The 17,234-nt window shown below is 35.2% G+C and overlaps 1 protein-coding gene and 1 long non-coding RNA gene across 2 annotated transcripts in view; one reads left to right on the top strand and one right to left on the bottom strand.

Annotated features, from left to right (window-relative positions):
• The window catches only part of LOC140324451 (uncharacterized), a 32,841-nt gene extending 22,787 nt beyond the window's left edge, over nt 1-10,054 (bottom strand). Inside the window, exons 1-2 of the long non-coding RNA XR_011919539.1 lie at nt 9,931-10,054; nt 7,375-7,484 (exon numbers count right to left, since the gene is read on the bottom strand). This is a non-coding gene — a long non-coding RNA (uncharacterized lncRNA). The remainder of the gene's footprint in view (nt 1-7,374; nt 7,485-9,930) is intronic.
• Nucleotides 1-17,234, top strand: part of UNC13C (unc-13 homolog C) — a gene marked incomplete in the record, with an annotated part of 288,759 nt that overhangs the window by 163,896 nt on the left and 107,629 nt on the right. Inside the window, 2 exon segments of the mRNA XM_072402358.1 lie at nt 2,972-3,105; nt 13,783-13,868. Of these exon segments, the coding sequence (XP_072258459.1) occupies nt 2,972-3,105; nt 13,783-13,868 (220 nt within the window).

Genomic DNA, 17,234 nt, shown 5'->3' with positions numbered 1-17,234 from the left:
GTGTGCAGTGATTCTAATAGCGACGCCTGTCATCTGCATGTCATACTGACTCACAGTATTATTTCACTACCACAGCAGACTCCCTATGCGTGTTACTGCAAGGCACAGTGTTCTACACCACTATCAAGGCTCTCTGCAGCTGGGAAATAGACATTTTTTAATGCGATTTGCCACAAATAAATTTGGATCAAAGCAAATCTTTTTGAAAAATTCGTCAAACCATCGAGAAATTCGCTCATCTCTAATTAAAATCATAGCCACAATTCCTGCAACCAGACTGAATACATTTATTAGTTCTTTTATTAGTAGAGATCAAGTTGGCTTCATTCCTTTGAGGCAAGCAAGTGACAATGTTTGGAAAGTGGTGCACCTCATTCATACTTTACAACAACACCAATAGGGCTTTCTTCCTTCTCTGCATATGCAAAAAGCCTTTACCAGTGTATCCTGGTAATATATGAATTTAGTTATTCAAAGTTTTGGCTTCCCTGGTGACTTCCTGTCTTGGCTCTCTTTGTTATACAAATGCCCGAATGTTTCAACTTATTCTATATAGTTTATATTTCCTGTCCCCTTTTATATTATCCTTCAGGATACTCCTTTTCGAAGCTGAAAATTTTTACTTATAAAACTCTTATATCTTATGTGTAAAATTGTATAAAAAAAGTGCAATCATCAGAACAATAGATCTTGTTAAATTAATTTCAGGCATTTGGTTATTTGTGGCATTACAAAGCCTCATACATATATTTATGTATCACTTTGCATTTTCTAATAATTGAAAGTTTATTTGTTTTGCCAGCAATGTAAATGGCCTGTTTAAAAAAACGGCATGATGCCTATGGAGTGGTGTTATAATCCAATGTAGCCTCAGTTAATCAGGTCTAGGTTTGGCAACATACATTATGTGCCCCAAAAATGAAGTCAGCTGACTACCTGAATATAATGAGGTTTTTCCATCTATATATATATATTTCCCCCTGATAACACAGGAGTATTCATAAATGACAATCTCAGGATTCATTGAGCTCAAATTCTGAAAGAATAGTTCAGAGAGCTTATAACATCATTTTCTCACATGGATTGGCAACAACAGTCCAGATCCTATTGAAAATCTTTGGGATGTGCTGGAAATGACTTTACACATTGGTCCTGTCCAAGTAAGATTGTGGCAGAAAGTGGATACAATTTTCAAACATAAGCTTGTCGAAACAATACAATGGTAATGTGTGCCATAATCTAAGCTAAAGCCAACCCCACAAAATTTTAAAGTGTGTGACTTTTTTATTTGCTAAGCAGTGTAATACACAATTAAAAAATGTATGCCGGAAAAAGTTTACTTTGTACAATATTTGTATGTTTTGTTCAGCAGTTGTGATTTGCACATTTCTGCCACACTGAATAAACAGAGATGTAACACTTTCACTGTTGTTCGGATATTTGCTTTAGTCTGACCTTGAACTATACACAGAATTCACATCTTCACAAAAATATATCTAAACAGAAAAATATGTGAATAAACATCTATATTTAGATTTCATTCTGTCAAGGACAACAATGGTGATTAAAAAGAAAAAGATTAGTGGTGTGAAGCTTGTTGACAAGTTGCTACATTAAATTTTGGTTTCATTAAATCAGTTCCAGGTGCATCAGAAAAAGCTGCACAAAGTCTTAGAATGTGTTTTTTTATATAATAAACAGTCACAGCCTGTCTTAAACCAACCTGTTTCATATCAGCATGGTTTAGGGCAGGTTCAGAACTGCAGTTGACTTAATATTATTATTATTATTATTATTATTATTATTATTAATAATAATAATATTAAACAGGATTTTTATAGCGCCAACATATCACGCAGTGCTGTACATTAAATAGGGGTTGCAAATGACAGACTAATAAAGACAGTGATACAGGAGGAGAGGCTCCTGCCCGAAGAGCTTACAATCTAGTAGGTGGGGACTTTATACACAATAGGGTGGGAGATACTGGCCCTTGGGGAAGACCAACAGGGAGGAGAGTGGGGGAGGAGAGTGGGGGAGGAGGAGTTACCATTGAAAGAAACTTGAAAGGAGCAGTCAGACAGATAGGAAGCAAACCAAGAGAGAGCAGTGTCACTGACACCAATGGAGAGCATGATTTGTATTAGAATGGGGTGATCAACAGTGTCAAATGCAGAGGAAAGATCAAGGAGAAGGAGCAGGGAATCCTGTGCAGCTCCCAGCGTCTGGCTTCTGGTACTAAAACACTTGCTGCTGCTGCCATTCATTCTTTGTTGGGCTGCTACGGGAAGATGCTAACTTCACCGCAACCTTATTGTCACTCTGAACATGGCCTCAGAAATGAACATTGTGTGGCAGTAGGGTCTCTCTGCAGAAACAGTGCTCTCCAATCAACAAGAATCATCAGCTTTGCTAATTGGAGAGCTTTAGGTCTAAGTGATATGCAGGAAATGCAGATTTTTGCTAAACAAAAAGAACAAAAAACAAAAAAAAAAACACACTTGCTACCTACTTAAAGAAAGACAAAATGGATTCCATCCTGTAGGTTACAGCAACAGCTGGCTTTAGAATTTCTAAAAGCGCAAAATCACAATAGCATTTTAAATTGCATTATAAGATTCTTGTCCGTTCATTAAACAAGCAATACACTTAATTGCTACATTGTAAAAGTGGTAATCTATTTCTTCAGCAAAATAATTGAAAGCTGCACTGTATGTTTATCATGGGAGAATGTTTGTGAACTTTAGACCAAAGCAAAGTGTTTTTTGTTCCCATAGAGGTTTATTAATGTCTGAGATTAATACATTTGTGAATATTGCTGCAATTCAGCAGAAATGTAGTTCAAAGAAATTTCACAGCATCCAAGAATTTCAGTGTGTGGGGTACTGTATTTTATGTTATTACCTAATGTATTCACTTTCCTAAAGATTTTTGTGACACTTTATTATGCTATTTTTTTTATATTTTACAGGGTAAGAAACAAGACATTCCAAGAGAAGAACAAGGTCCAACAATTAAAAACTTGGATTTCTGGCCAAACCTCATTACTCTTATGGTCACAATCATTGATGAGGATAAGACTTCTTACACGCCTGTTTTAAACCAGTGAGTATTAAATATAAAAGCACTTATGAATCAAAAACTGGTACAGATCTACAGGGTACAAACCTGTCTCTACATCCAAGAATTTTATTAACTGCTATAAAAAGACTGATACATATTGGTATACTGTTACTTACCAGGACCATGTTGGACACATTTACTTGTTTATAGTAACCGCAAGGGCCAAGACAACACGTTGAGGGCCAGCTGGTATTTTTAAGTAAACAGCAATTAAAGAGTGATGGTATTAGATATTAGAATTGGGAAGAGTTAGATTCTTTATTCCATCCTCTAGACATGAGACTACAGTCAAACAACAATAGAACTATTCATTCAGGGTAATAACATCAATCAGCCAAGAAAGTCAATCCCAGATGAAGGACAATGAATTTTCCTAAAATTATTGGATGGCTGTCTGCATAGTTCCTAATGACATAGGGTTGTTTGTTGATCTGATCTCTGTGAATTTTTCACCATTCCATAGAATATGGGGTGTCTGTTATACCTCCAGAACAGTAAAATCTGCAAAATCCGCTGATCTATCCCAGTGATTATAAACAAGAAAAATTGGTGGTTATATCTTTTGATTTATTTATTTTTTTTCCTTATAGCCAACAATGTCACTGTAGCAGTTAGCTAGATGAGTTTCCTTCTCAGTGTCATATATTGTAATGGAAAAGTTAGGACGATGTAATAGTAACTATTGATTTATAATGGTCAGCAAGCTTCTATTATGGCTCACAGTACACACTGGCCTCACAAGAGCAGACATGGGTGTTCAGTCTAACAAAATATGATAAATGTTCTTTTCATCTATTCTTCAAACTGCTCACTTTGGTTATATCAAGAAATTACATATCATCACTGGCTAAACCATATTCTTGTAAAGAAACAAGTAATCCTGAAAAAAATATTTTAATATATTCTACAACCCACTGCTTCCTTAATGAAAATACAACTCCCTTAAAAAGCAAGCATGTTACTATGGTTAATTTTATCCATAAAAAAAGTAAATACAGAGAAACCTTTTCATTTATTTATCCAATTTTGGATAGAGGGTAAAAGTTGGAGTGTCTGCAAACCCTTTACTGCCATGCCTGGCCCTAATGAGAAGATATAATGAGTGGAAATACCTCACTAGTTAACAAGTTTTGTCTACTTTACAACAGTAAACATTCCGATGATCATAATGCTATATCTCGAGTAACCTGTAATCTCTAGATAGAGATATGGACATTAGTTGAAGGTTAAACTATAACACCAAATGACGTGATTTATCAGAGACAATCTTATTTCTGCAGCGCTGTAGCTAAGAAAAAAGATGTTTTTCCAAGAAATATCCAAATGAAGACATCTGATTTTATGTTAGAAAATAGTAGCTGTGCCTCAATTAGTGACAAAATTGGAAAAGAATTTAGGATGTTTACAAAGGGTATACAGATACATAAGTGCACAGGGAACTTGGGGGCCTATTTTAGTATCTAGAGCTAGAGCAGAAAAAGAAATACATTCTTCATTATGCCCAAATTATTTTCCTGCTCTTATAGGTAATTAATGTTAGGCAATGACCGTTTCGTTTACTCCTTGCCTCACTAACAGTTCCCACTTCTTCTTGACACATTTGGACATGAAAGAGAATTAGGGCACTGACTGTCTTACCCTGGTTGCATATTGAGAGATTTATTATCCATCTATCTATCTATCTATCTATCTATCTATCTACAGTGAAAACTTTGTTAGTTAGTTTTCCTACAGGAGCCCTTTGATAGGTTTATGCTTATGATATTGCTGCCACTACTGTTGAGCAGATTGATACAAACGTGTACCTGTCCAGAATGAAATATGATTGGTGATTAAAACAATTAACTTGTTTTCTAGCATGTGCATTGAATATGACCTATATAAATAACGCAGTACTGCCTACAGGAACACTTGCGGCTAATGGGCACACGGAGTGTTATATAACTGTGCCTTATAAGAAGTGATGTAACTTGTTCTACTCCATAGTTTCAAACAAAAGCCTGAAATGCAAGTACACAAGCAAGTTCAGAATCCATGCTGTGGATTTGGTATAGTAGTAATATCAGTGTTTCAGCCTATTTCTTTACTAATTAGGGGAAAGTCACAGATAGTATGGTTGAGCAATCAGAAGCAGCCCTAACCCAGTTATGTTGATTGTTAGTCAAATATCCTAAATAATCCAAAACCTTTTACTACTTCAGAGTAAGATGGAAGAAAGTGGAGAAGATAAAAGAAGGATGTCAGATTTCCTGACACTTTCATTCTTCATCCTAATTCAACAAAAATTATTATTGAGCTGGGAGAATCAAGTGTGAACGGTCTGTCCTCTGTGTGTAGTGCTATTTGAATTACAGTTTACACAGTTTGAAATTCTTATACTGTATAGTGATTTTGGTCTTTCCTTATGTATAGGATTCACATTAAAAATAGCATGTATCTGGAGGAGGAATTCTAGAGAAAGAGATGAGACTGTACATAGAATTCATAAATATGTTCCTAGGTGAATAGAGATGTATACAGGTCTACTCTGAGATGTTAGAAAACATGATGTTCTACAAAGCTTTGTGTCTGTAAGCCAGCCTGTGTTTGTGTGTTGTGGATGAAAACTATTCATTGCACACAATCTGTGTTAAACCAAGAACCAGTCTAATACCAACTGTGATTGGTATTACAGTATATATTATATTGTGCCAGGGATGCTTTTTTTTAATTGCATGTAGGCTTAACAAAAAAAAAAAATATGTCAAATATGTGTTGCATATCTTATATGAATGTGCCCCCTGTATTTGTCACATACCTTTGTCACCTACATTTCCATTACACTAACACCTTAGGCATAGCTGTTAAGAGCTATCAATAAATGGGTATCCACTGATTCTAAAGTCACAAACAAGGCTCATGTCTTTGAGTGTCACTTTAAAATATATAACTCCATTAATACTTTTTTAAAGTCACCATAGATTATTTTTATATTATTTAGTGTCTCCCTAAATGATTAGTGTCAAAATATGAGGCTTTATCGTTAGGGAAAGGTTAGCATTTCTATTTTTACTACTCTCCGTATGCCAACTGGTACAATTTACTAATTTCCTATCCCTACAACAGCCTATTAACAAGATATTAAATGATAGGACATTTCTACAAATTGGACATAAATGGCATCAAAAGCAACACTTTTTTTAACAAAATAAAACTTTTGGCTCGAATTGGGCTTAAAAATGATATAGTGTAACATTACAACAAACTGAAACTCCGTCCTCTGGATAGTTTCAAGATAACGTTTCAATCAATGATTGTTAAAATAAGAATTGTTTACAACGACTGCAGCTTTAAATCAAATTCAGTTTCAGACTCAATATTACAACAGATAATTTTGGAATGCAAGCTCATAAACACCAGGTAGTGGTTGTGATCAACTTTAAGTGGAAATGAATGGAATATGTATAGTGTTAATAAGGGTACATTATTCTCTCTAGCCGTACATTGATTTACCATGTTAACTTATATAAAAGCAAGAAAAACACCCCCCGACTAAGATAAAATAATGGGTGCAAAACAATGTACTGCTAAGGAGGAGTTTTTAGAGGAGGTCTGAAGGGTTTGGCAAAGAATGTTTAGATGGACAGGGAGTAGTGTCTGATAAGTTGCTCTTCCCTTACTTGTAATTTTGTGTTCATAATGATACAATAGAGGAGTTCAGGACAGTAAAATTCCAACTCACAAGAAATCTGAATGGATCTGGAATTTCTGAATCTCAATTGGTATTTTTTATATCCATAACCATACAGTACCTGTCAATAATGGGTATAGTAGGGTAGTGAGCTCAGCCAATCATGTTGTGGCTTACAGGATGACAGCTGCCATCATCTGGAAGCTTACTATACCTGTCAATGATAAATCTGAGCAATCAAAATTCTGATACCAGGTCCCAAAATCAAGAGTCGGAATAGACACATATTGGAACTTGCAGACCACCACTAGTTCTAAGACTTGACAGAATTATGTAGATTATAGGGCAGTCATCTTGGTTAAGAAAAGGTGATAATTCTGCTTAAGGCATAAAATCCCACATAGTTATGGTCAGTTCAATTAACGAGATAGGGGTAGGAAAGGGTTTTTTGTCATAAGATTTCTGGATCTAGCTCCAACTGAATCACCTTGAAAAGTACATTGGTATTAAGACCTGTGTTTTTAAATATTCACATAATCCTAACAAATAGTAAAACAGTTTTGAAATAAGTCATCACCGACCTTCCTAGCTGCTTGTACAGTAAAGTAATTTTCAAAGATTCTCATCTCAGGTCAAGCGAACACTTTGAAGTTGAGTCGAAACTTCTTTTCCTCAGTTGTATTGTTTATTACTGAAAGATACAGAAGTGACAGAGAATGTGCTTTAAATAAGTACTACTGCTTGTTAGGTATCTAATACTCTAAGCATAGTCAGGGCAAATATTCATTTCAACCTTCAATTTTTTTATTGTTTTTTTTATTTCACCGTGCTAAACTTCCCTGTGCTTACAGTACAATGAAAAACCAGAATGTGGCTTTCAAACTTATGCAGCAATATGAAAGGCCAGCTATTCTTGTGTGTAAAAGAATAGGAACCTCAGGTGTCAGACAGAACAAAAGGTTTAAAAAAATTCCCTATTGGCCCGAAAAAGGGAAGGAAAAACAAATACATTAAAAAAGTTTAAAATTTCTGTCTCAGTTTGACAGATATGTGTTCTTTGGGTGCATAAAAAGCATTTAGAAACTGGCATACAATCTATACAGTGGGGACAAAGAGAGCACTTACAACCTGTCAGGATTTAAAAATGACTAGCATATGTTTTTATCCTAATCATGTAACTCTGACCTAATCATGTAACATACAATTTGTGCTGTATGGGCTTTATAACAGAGCTAAACTCACTTCACCTTACTTCTGTGGTGGCACGACCAACATCTTCACCTGGTCCTTCATGGTTTGTAATCTTCAGCCATCTTGAATGGCCAGGCAAGAATTACATAATTCCAACGCATAGAGGAGTTCATTAACAAGATTGCTCACTAAGCTAAAGGGGGAAAAAATTAGGTTGAATGTGAACAGGCAGATAGGTTTTTTTTTCATTGCAGAAGTGACATTGTATGTTTCTTCTAATATAAAAAGCTGCCTGCTCACATTTTGTTTTGCTACTTTACAGTGATAAGCTATATTACCGAACAGCAAAAGATTTGTAACCAAATAGTAGGGTTTTTTGTTACTTTTTTGCTTGCTTCTTATAATTGCACCAATGGCTTATAGAAAAGTAAATGGAACAAAAATTGCTTGCTTGCAGAATTCTTTTTAAACATTGAAAACTCTCAGTTCATCAGCACACAGTTATGCTGTGAACTCACACAACATGAAGCATCTGTAACTTCAAAAGCATCAGCTTCTGCTACTGCCCACCTGACAGGCAAAAGAAAGTCTCTAGATAACCAATTAAAAACTTGCAAAAAGTGCTCGACCTGACAGTTTGGTGGACACCAAAATTTTGAATTTCTATGTATAAAAAAACTGTTATGATATGTGATATACACTAGGGTTTCTCAAAAAGTTCCCACATTTTTTTTTAACTTTGTTTATTAAGAATTTCAAAAACAGCCTACACCTGTCTACATGGTCAAATCTAATCCGCTAAAGCTAAGTCTGGACTAAAAGCTGGTCATTCCATAACCTTTCGCTTTAATTGTCTGAGAGTTTCCAATGAGTGGATTGCAGGGGGGGGGGGGGTGTTGTTGTGTAACGATACTAAAAGCATATAACAGAACCCTGTGCTTCTTGGTGTAATATGTAAGTTTTGCAGCATTCTTCACCAGAGGGTGACAACTCACCAGAGGGTGACAACTCAAACTTATTTGCAAAGTCAGCCAGCTTGCCAGACAGACTAGTGACATGAGATTCTCAAACATGACCAACTAATATTTTTTCTGCCCAAACATCAAAAAAAACTCCTTTCTGCCTCAGTTTGACAGATATGTGTTCTTTGGGTACATAAAAAGCATTTAGAAACTGGGATATGTTCTATACAATGGGGACAAAGAGAGCATATACAACCTGTCAGGATTTTAAAATTACTAGCATATGTTTTTATTCTGTAACCCTAACCTAATCGTATACCATACAATTTGTGCTGTATGCACAGCATTAACATTTTTAGCAGATTTGAAATGGAGGTTTAGTTGGTCTTTAAAAAAGAGTTAAACTCACTTCACCTTACTCCTGTGGTGGCACAACCAACAACAGTGCGGGGGCGGGAGACAATTAAGGAAAACTTTAAACTGCAGATGATATTCCCATCTGAAACAAGAGTTAAAGGGACTGAAAGTGGACTGCAGTATTCAAAATCACTATCAAATAGTTTTATAACCTTTTTCACCTCTGTGACTCCCCTCTTATTCCACATCATTTTTATTATTGTGCGTGTATATATACATATATAAATATATATATATATTTTTTCCAGAGATTGCTGGATTTTTAGGAGGGATTATTTTCTCTAATATTTTCTGTAACCTTTGAGCCAAGCCATATTACCAAGATCCATGCCAAGATCAAAACCTCTCTAAGGTCCTCTGAAAGATGCCTATGGGTCTTCCAATATTTAAAAGGTTCACATATTGGGCCTGGTTTATTAAACCTCTGCAAGGCTAGAGGATATACTTTCATCAATAAGGCTGGGTGACCCAGCAAACCTGGAGTGGATTTCTTAAAAGTAATTTAAAATTTAAAGAGGAACTAAACTCAAAAACTAGTCTTTCAATTAATAATCTATTCTTACTTACGTGCACTAAAATGTCAGTCCTTCCTGATGACACCGGCTGGGTCAGCTTGTATCAATGAAAAATGTAATGATTTGTGAAGTGTTTAGAAGTGGCCAGCTTGTGACTGGCAAGTTTTTTGTTTTCTTCCTCTCTTGTTGTTTTCTCCACCCACTCCCCCTCCCTCACTAGCAGGAGCCCTCTGCACAGGGAGCCCATAAGCTGAAAAGAAGCAGGAAGCAGCTACAGACTGAGCAGTCGCATTTGAAATCCATAAGAGTCACAGGCAAGGAAAGAAAAAATCTGCATAATTAGGGCAGTGGGAGTGGATTATAAACAATCCCACCAAGGATGGCATTTCCCAGATTGCACTTCACCGCCTAGGCGATGGAGAGACCTGGGGGACTGGCTAGAAATCGTTTTTCATGTTAAAAGGTCAAAGCAAGCTGAAAAAAAAGTATTCAGATGATTATACCTTAGCCTTATGTTATCCATATAGCACAGTTGATTTTGTGAGTATAGGTACGCTTTAGGTGATATTCTATTTGTCCAGGACTGGCTAAAGCAGCAGAATGTTATCTTGTGATCTGCAAGTAAATTATGCAACATTTGGTGTGCAAAGCGCATGCAACTACAATCACAAAGAAATTGCAAAAACCTTTTACTGTCCTAAAATAACATTAGAATAAGACTACAGTTTTTTGTACATAAAAACCTGTAGAAATGAGTTTTTGATTACTGCAGTATATAAAAACAGTATATTTCACCTTAGACGTGCAGACTGGCAGAATTAATTTATCAGTCTGCTGTAGACAGGAAAAAAACCTATGTTCAGGTTGGCTTCCTCATGCCAGTGAGACACTGCATCATAGGGGATACTACAAGTAGCTTCAACCCTGGCAGCAGCCCCATAGAAAATGAATGAGGGACAGCTGTTACTGGTACAGTACTGCTTATTGACACCCACTGTCAAATCTGCAGATGCTGGTTAGTTAAGAACCAGCGATACGGTCTGAGTGATTGAGAGCCAGGAGATGCTCAGAATTGCTTGATCCTGAGTCAGGTCTGAACCTAGCTTTACATTTTTCTTTGCTCCCTGCTCTGCTAATAATTCTAAATAGTATTAATGTAACAAAGAGATTTTATTTGAAGTCATCAAATTGCAGAAGAATTAGGAATTTTTTTTATTATTAGATTTTTGGTTTCTGGAGTTTAAAGATCCACCTAAGAAACAGACAATAAAATGCACTTGCAACTTTTATCAGGCAGTGGTTGCCGACCTAACCTGCCAGCCTTGCAGTTAGTAATTTGATAAAGATCTATAGATATATTTTTTACTATTTCAAAAGTTGTGTTCCTGAATGGTAGTTTGTCCACGTTGAGATAAAATTTTGTATTCATAGCAAACATTTCCAGCTGAGAGCAAGTCTTCTGTTAAGACTTTAGGCACTTATCACATTAATTAACTTGCTGTACACTGCAATGATTCTCCATGTGTATTTTATTATGTTTGATTTATGTTATTATCTTCCTTTTTATTTACTGAATCTGCTTAGCCACCCTAATGTATAGATGCCTATTAATATAACATTTGTGATTTTAACAGAAAAAAATATGCTTCAAATTACTCAGTTGTTAACTAGCTTACTAGAAGTCAAAACTATAAAACCCCATTTTTAAACTGTATGGCCAAGAGAACCAAAACAACTGTTTTTTTTAAGTAAATGTATATTATGTAGCCAAAAGTATGTGGGTACTGCTCCAAATCTGTATACTACAGCATGCAAAGACATTTTCCAGAGCTTCTAAACATGTATTATTATTTGAAAAAAATGCCTTTTTGATGGGCTACCATGACAGTACCAATACGCACAAAACTAGGTCCACAAAGTCTTATGTGTGTACGTTTTGGACTGGAGGAATTGAAGTGTCCTGACCTCAACCCTTTGGAGATGAATTAGAATGCCGATTACCAGATCTTCTCTTCCAACACCAGTGCCTGTTATAATAATCTTATGGAAAGCCTTATTAGATGAGTGAGGGTTGTTAAAATTGGATGAAGGACAATAGCAAATGAATATGCTAAATCAAATAATATGTATATTTTCACACAAGCCAGTTATTGTCTTATCTTAATGTATGAATACTACTGCATACCTTTTATCGTTTTTGCAATTTAATGGCAGTTTGACTACATCGATATTGGCCCTTGATCACCCCCCCTCCATAAATGTGCCATATTTTTAATGATGACCATCACTCATCCATAAGGTTATATTTTAAGCCTTGGTCTAAAATGTTTTTGTGTGGTCATTTAAAGGAAAGTCTAGGCACCTAGATATTTTTATTTTCCACCTGAATAATACATTTTTTAATATACCCCCCCCCCCCCATTCAGCAACATCTGTATTAGGGACAATCCATGAGTAATGTACAGTCCAGTACAGAACCAGAATATACTGCTTCTCCCAAATTTTAACTACATTGGTTTTATGAACTTTATAATATTCATTTCCTAATTGTGAATAGAATAAAGAAATTCAGATAATCAAGCATCAGTAAATTGTGCAGTTTGGCAAATTGTCACACTTTTATAAAGAACAAATTAGTAAATTTGCAAACTATAGATTTTTCTGGTATATAATACTAATTTCAATCTACAGGTACAGTCTGCTGTAAAGTCTGATCTTTCTTAAGAACCAAGCATTTGGTTGAGCCAGTGTTCTAAAATTAAATATTCTACATAGCTAGCACTTCCAGGAAAATACATCAATTTTCTCGATTGCAATTTAAATAATACAACTCAGTCAAGGACCCCCCACCCTGGATAGTATAGGAGGAGCAGAAAACTTGATAAGGTCAACTATTTTATCCTGTCACCTAGCTCCCATGCCATTTACAAATACAGTTAGGGATGTTATGAAAAATTGTATGTTAAATTTCTTCCTCTAAACCAATATGCTGTAGGTATTGTACTTGTATATCAAAATTGTTTTGCCCACAAGACATAAATCATTGTGCCACAGGTGATTAATGTGTAATAGGAGTAATGGCATACTCTACACTCACATATGAAGGTCCTAAATATCAATTTTCTATGTCATCCTTAGAAATCGAAATGATAGTAATATCATAGCAGTGTTAAATATTGCATATGTTTAGGACACAGTAATAAAACAAGGTTCTGTATAAATAACTAAATTCAATTATAGTGTACAGGTATATAGATACAATATTGTTTGTAATATTCCTGTATTTGTCATGTTAGCATTTTGCACATGGCTCTCATACAAGCCCGAGTTATATAGGCTAGGAAAAAGTCCCAAATTAAGAGTTGGAGAATAACTGATTTTTTACATATGTGTTATTCTGATAAGTCATGCCTCCAGACTAAAATTGGAAGCAAACAACAAACATAGTGCTAATGGACCAATGCCAGCATTTGATTTACTGCCATAATATAAAATCCAGATTGATATGATGTTTACAGGGTAGCTAAATACAGAAGTAGGAAAACATCATATCAATAGGGGTACCATCTTGTGCAACACGGGCAGAACACTGCATGGTTTCTAGAGATGCCATATACAAAAACAGTCCTTGTTTACCAAATGATGTCTTGAAAAAAAAAGGCAGGCTAAGCCCATAAAGAAAAAAAAAAAACAATATTTCTAAAATTTTATAAACAGTGAGGTTGATTTAAATATACAATATGTATATTTACTTGCCATATATGGTTTAAATATTTGTTGTATTTTTTATATATTTCTAAAAATATAAATACTGTTGATTTAAATTTAAGTATGTAAAATAATCAAGAGGTTACTTGATGTTTATTCAGTGTTATCACTTTATTCCTGGATGTATCTCCTGCAGGTTCCCCCAGGAACTGAACATGGGCAAGCTAAGTGCAGAGGTGACATGGAACCTGTTTGCTCAGGATATGAAGTATGCATTAGAAGGTAAATATTGTACTCTATTTGCCATTATACAATACTACATCTACTGACACATTTAGAGCATGTCATACTATGGGCTTTTGCAAGTAGCTTTGAGCGGCAATTATTTGCCTGACAAGGCAACTACAAGGGAATATTCCACTTTAAAATCAACCTGTCAGCTATTTTAAACTTTAAATTTGCTGTTATAAATATTTTTGAATAAGTGTCCCTTGAGAAGCTTTCCATGAGGACCAAGCCCAATTCACCTGTCAGTTTTCTTTCTAATGAAGGATCATTTCAGAACAAGTACACTTACTGCACAGGTTGCTGAGGGTAGGTAAGCCTTTGTCCTTGGAAACTCTAACTCTCAGTAACTCAATGAAACTAATTTTAGAAGGCAATACCAAAAAATGTTGGTTGATAAAGGTAATAGAAAGCAACTTTTGATAATTGACAAAAATGACCCCCTGAATCATAAGAATATTAATAATGTAATAAATTAATAATTAATAATGCATGCACATGAATTATACCAAATAGACATTATATATATATATATATATATATATATGCCTCAAAATATAGTATGTAATAGTTGTTTGGAACTATTTAAAAGATTTGTTAATGTTTTTAAAAGGCACTCACTGAGATATCCCCCATTTTAGTGATCTCATTTGAACAGGTAGTCTAGATGATTATAATTGAAACTATATCGTATTTTTAAGGTTGGTGTAAAAATGCAGCAGTGTGAATGTATCTGTCATGTAACCACAAAGACATCATATGTCTCTTTGAGAAGGAGACATCCCTCAAGACAAAGAGAGAAAGAGAGACTTCTTTCTCCCAAAAAGATTGATAATTTTTATGTGGTCACACTGTCACACTGTTGGTGTATGTGTAGTGCTGTTCTTTGGAGCCTTCCTTCTTGTTTTTTACCATTTTTATTCAAGTAAAAATCATTCACTTACCTATTCTTTAGGCTATTCACGTTGACATATTTTGTTTTACTGGTTTAGTTTATTAAAGGGAAGGGCTTCTGACACACATTTATTGTACCTTATCGTGTCTGGTTTTAAATGGAACTTTTATAATGGCTGACATCCCTTTAAGAAAAGATGCACAATAATTGATAACACTTCGCCAAACAGAATAATGTATTAATTTCCTTTTAGTTTTTGACATATACTTTTGTGAGATTTCATTCTAGCTTCATGGCATCGAACTGTCAGCTTAACAGCTATAAAGATTGTGTAAATCAATAACTTATTACCATTTGTGTCTTTGTCTGAGTGAAGTGTCAGAGAGGTTCAGAGAAGAAGGTGTGTTAAAAAATATGCTCTCACAAGTTCAGGACACAATGCATTATATTAAAAGTTGTAGTTTTGCAGACATACATGTGTTTATCCTGTGCACTGACCTTCTTTATAGCTATTGATTCACATCTGTGAAATTGGGAAAAAAATGTCCATCATGTGTTTGAATTCCTTTATGAAGCTAGTCTGCATTACAAACATTCTAATTGCCTACCGTTAACAAGCAAGATTGATTATCTGCACGGTATAGTAAGATCCATTGGGTATAGCAATTATATTGCATCCTTCATGCTTGTCGCTGTTTTTGTAGCCTGCTTCATGCTTTTAGGTGATGGGCTAGGACCTATAACTACACAAGGTCATTGCACAGTAACCTACAACCACTGAGACCATAAACATAGCCAAAGCTGTAATTGCTGGAAGCTGTTAACACTTTGCTGCACCTTGCTGCACCTCCTTATATTTTTTTATTATGTGGGTATATTTCACTTTTATTGGATGGTGTACAAGGACTTTTTTGGTGCAATACATGTAGCTCAAATATCACTTTTTCCGTGATCCTAATGATGACAAGTTATTTTCACACAAGATCAAACAGCACCTCAAGGGAGATTGCAGTGGAACATACATCTCCCTCTGAATTCCAAGAGAATAACAAAAATCAATCTAATCTGCTAAATATAGGAGGCTGTGTACAGTGGCATGCCAGAATGCCTTGGGCTTTAAGAAAGGTATTAAATATGACAGACATGTAGTACTCTTGTTTCAGCCAGCTATTCTGTCATCACAATAGCAGTGAGCCCACTGAAGCAAATCTTCAGTAACATCATATTCAGATTAATTACTTATATGTTTTTCTTGATTAAAAGTAATAATCACTTGTAAAGCTGTTTTGTTTCCAGACTTTTAGACATGTTGACATGCATTTTGCTGCTCTGATCAACACAGGCAAAAACAGGGGTTTAAAAAATAAATTATTTTCAAGTTATTTTACACAATGTGCTACAGTGCATTGGAAGGAAGGGAATACAGTACAGGATATATTGTGTTCACCTGAAGTTTGCCATTTAAGTTGAATCAAAGTGCATCCAAAATACATGGTAAAGAAGTGTTGTTGCTGAACACCTTCAAAGATGTTGTTTAATGGGATAGTTCTATGGATAAACTAAAATATGGACCAATTTTTGCTTCAGTTGAAAGAGTAATTCAAGCCAAAATATTCATTTAAAGCCCAAATCAGGCTAATCCTTTTATTTTGTTTTAGATAGGGTAGGGACAAATAATATTTTTCCCCAATTAAACTCCCGTTCAGTCTATCCATAAAATAATAGAAAAAAAAATTGTCAGGTGTGGAAATTTAAAATAACAATTTGTCTCTGCAGTGTTGCCAGTATGTTGTTGCCAGTTACCTGATTCCCTAGACAACTATGAATTTGTATGCAGAGACACCTACTCCTCCAAATCATGCTGAAAGACAAAACAGTTTACACAGAGCAGACAATTAAAAGTTTGCACTGGGTCTTGGGAGCTGAGTTCTGGTTCAGTCCTGCTCAGCTGCATGTTTAAAGCAGAACTTAGCAAAAAAAAAAACAAAAAACAATTCACTCACCTTTACTTCCACAGACTCACCAATCCCTGCTTTTTCCCCCACCAATCTACTTTTTTGTAGTTACTCAGCCATCATATGTTCATCCCATCTACCCTGATACCGACCTTCAAACCCTAGTGGAATCCTTCACCTTACTCATCACTGACTGCACCAAGATTTCCTGGAAATTTAGAAAGATGGCTATGTCGAAAATGCATTTTGATGCTCATATTGCAACCAAGAATTTTGTAGCTCTCCAAGAGTTTCTGGACAATTTCTGTGTAATTATTTGCTTGTGTGTTTCCAAGAAAGTCCTTGACAACGGCTTTAAAAGATAACCAAGCATTCTTTTCGACTTCTGACATTGTCCTGATGAAATGTTCATCTTTGATGATCTGCTGAATCTGTAGACCATCAAACACACCGGTCTTTATTTTTTCATATGAGAGGCTGGGAAATGCCAAAATGAGGTACTTGAAATAGTCT

This window comes from Pyxicephalus adspersus, chromosome 2 (genome assembly GCF_032062135.1).
Source record: "Pyxicephalus adspersus chromosome 2, UCB_Pads_2.0, whole genome shotgun sequence".
Classification (NCBI taxonomy): Eukaryota; Metazoa; Chordata; class Amphibia; order Anura; family Pyxicephalidae; genus Pyxicephalus; species Pyxicephalus adspersus.
This window is presented reverse-complemented; position numbering and strand designations above follow the sequence as displayed.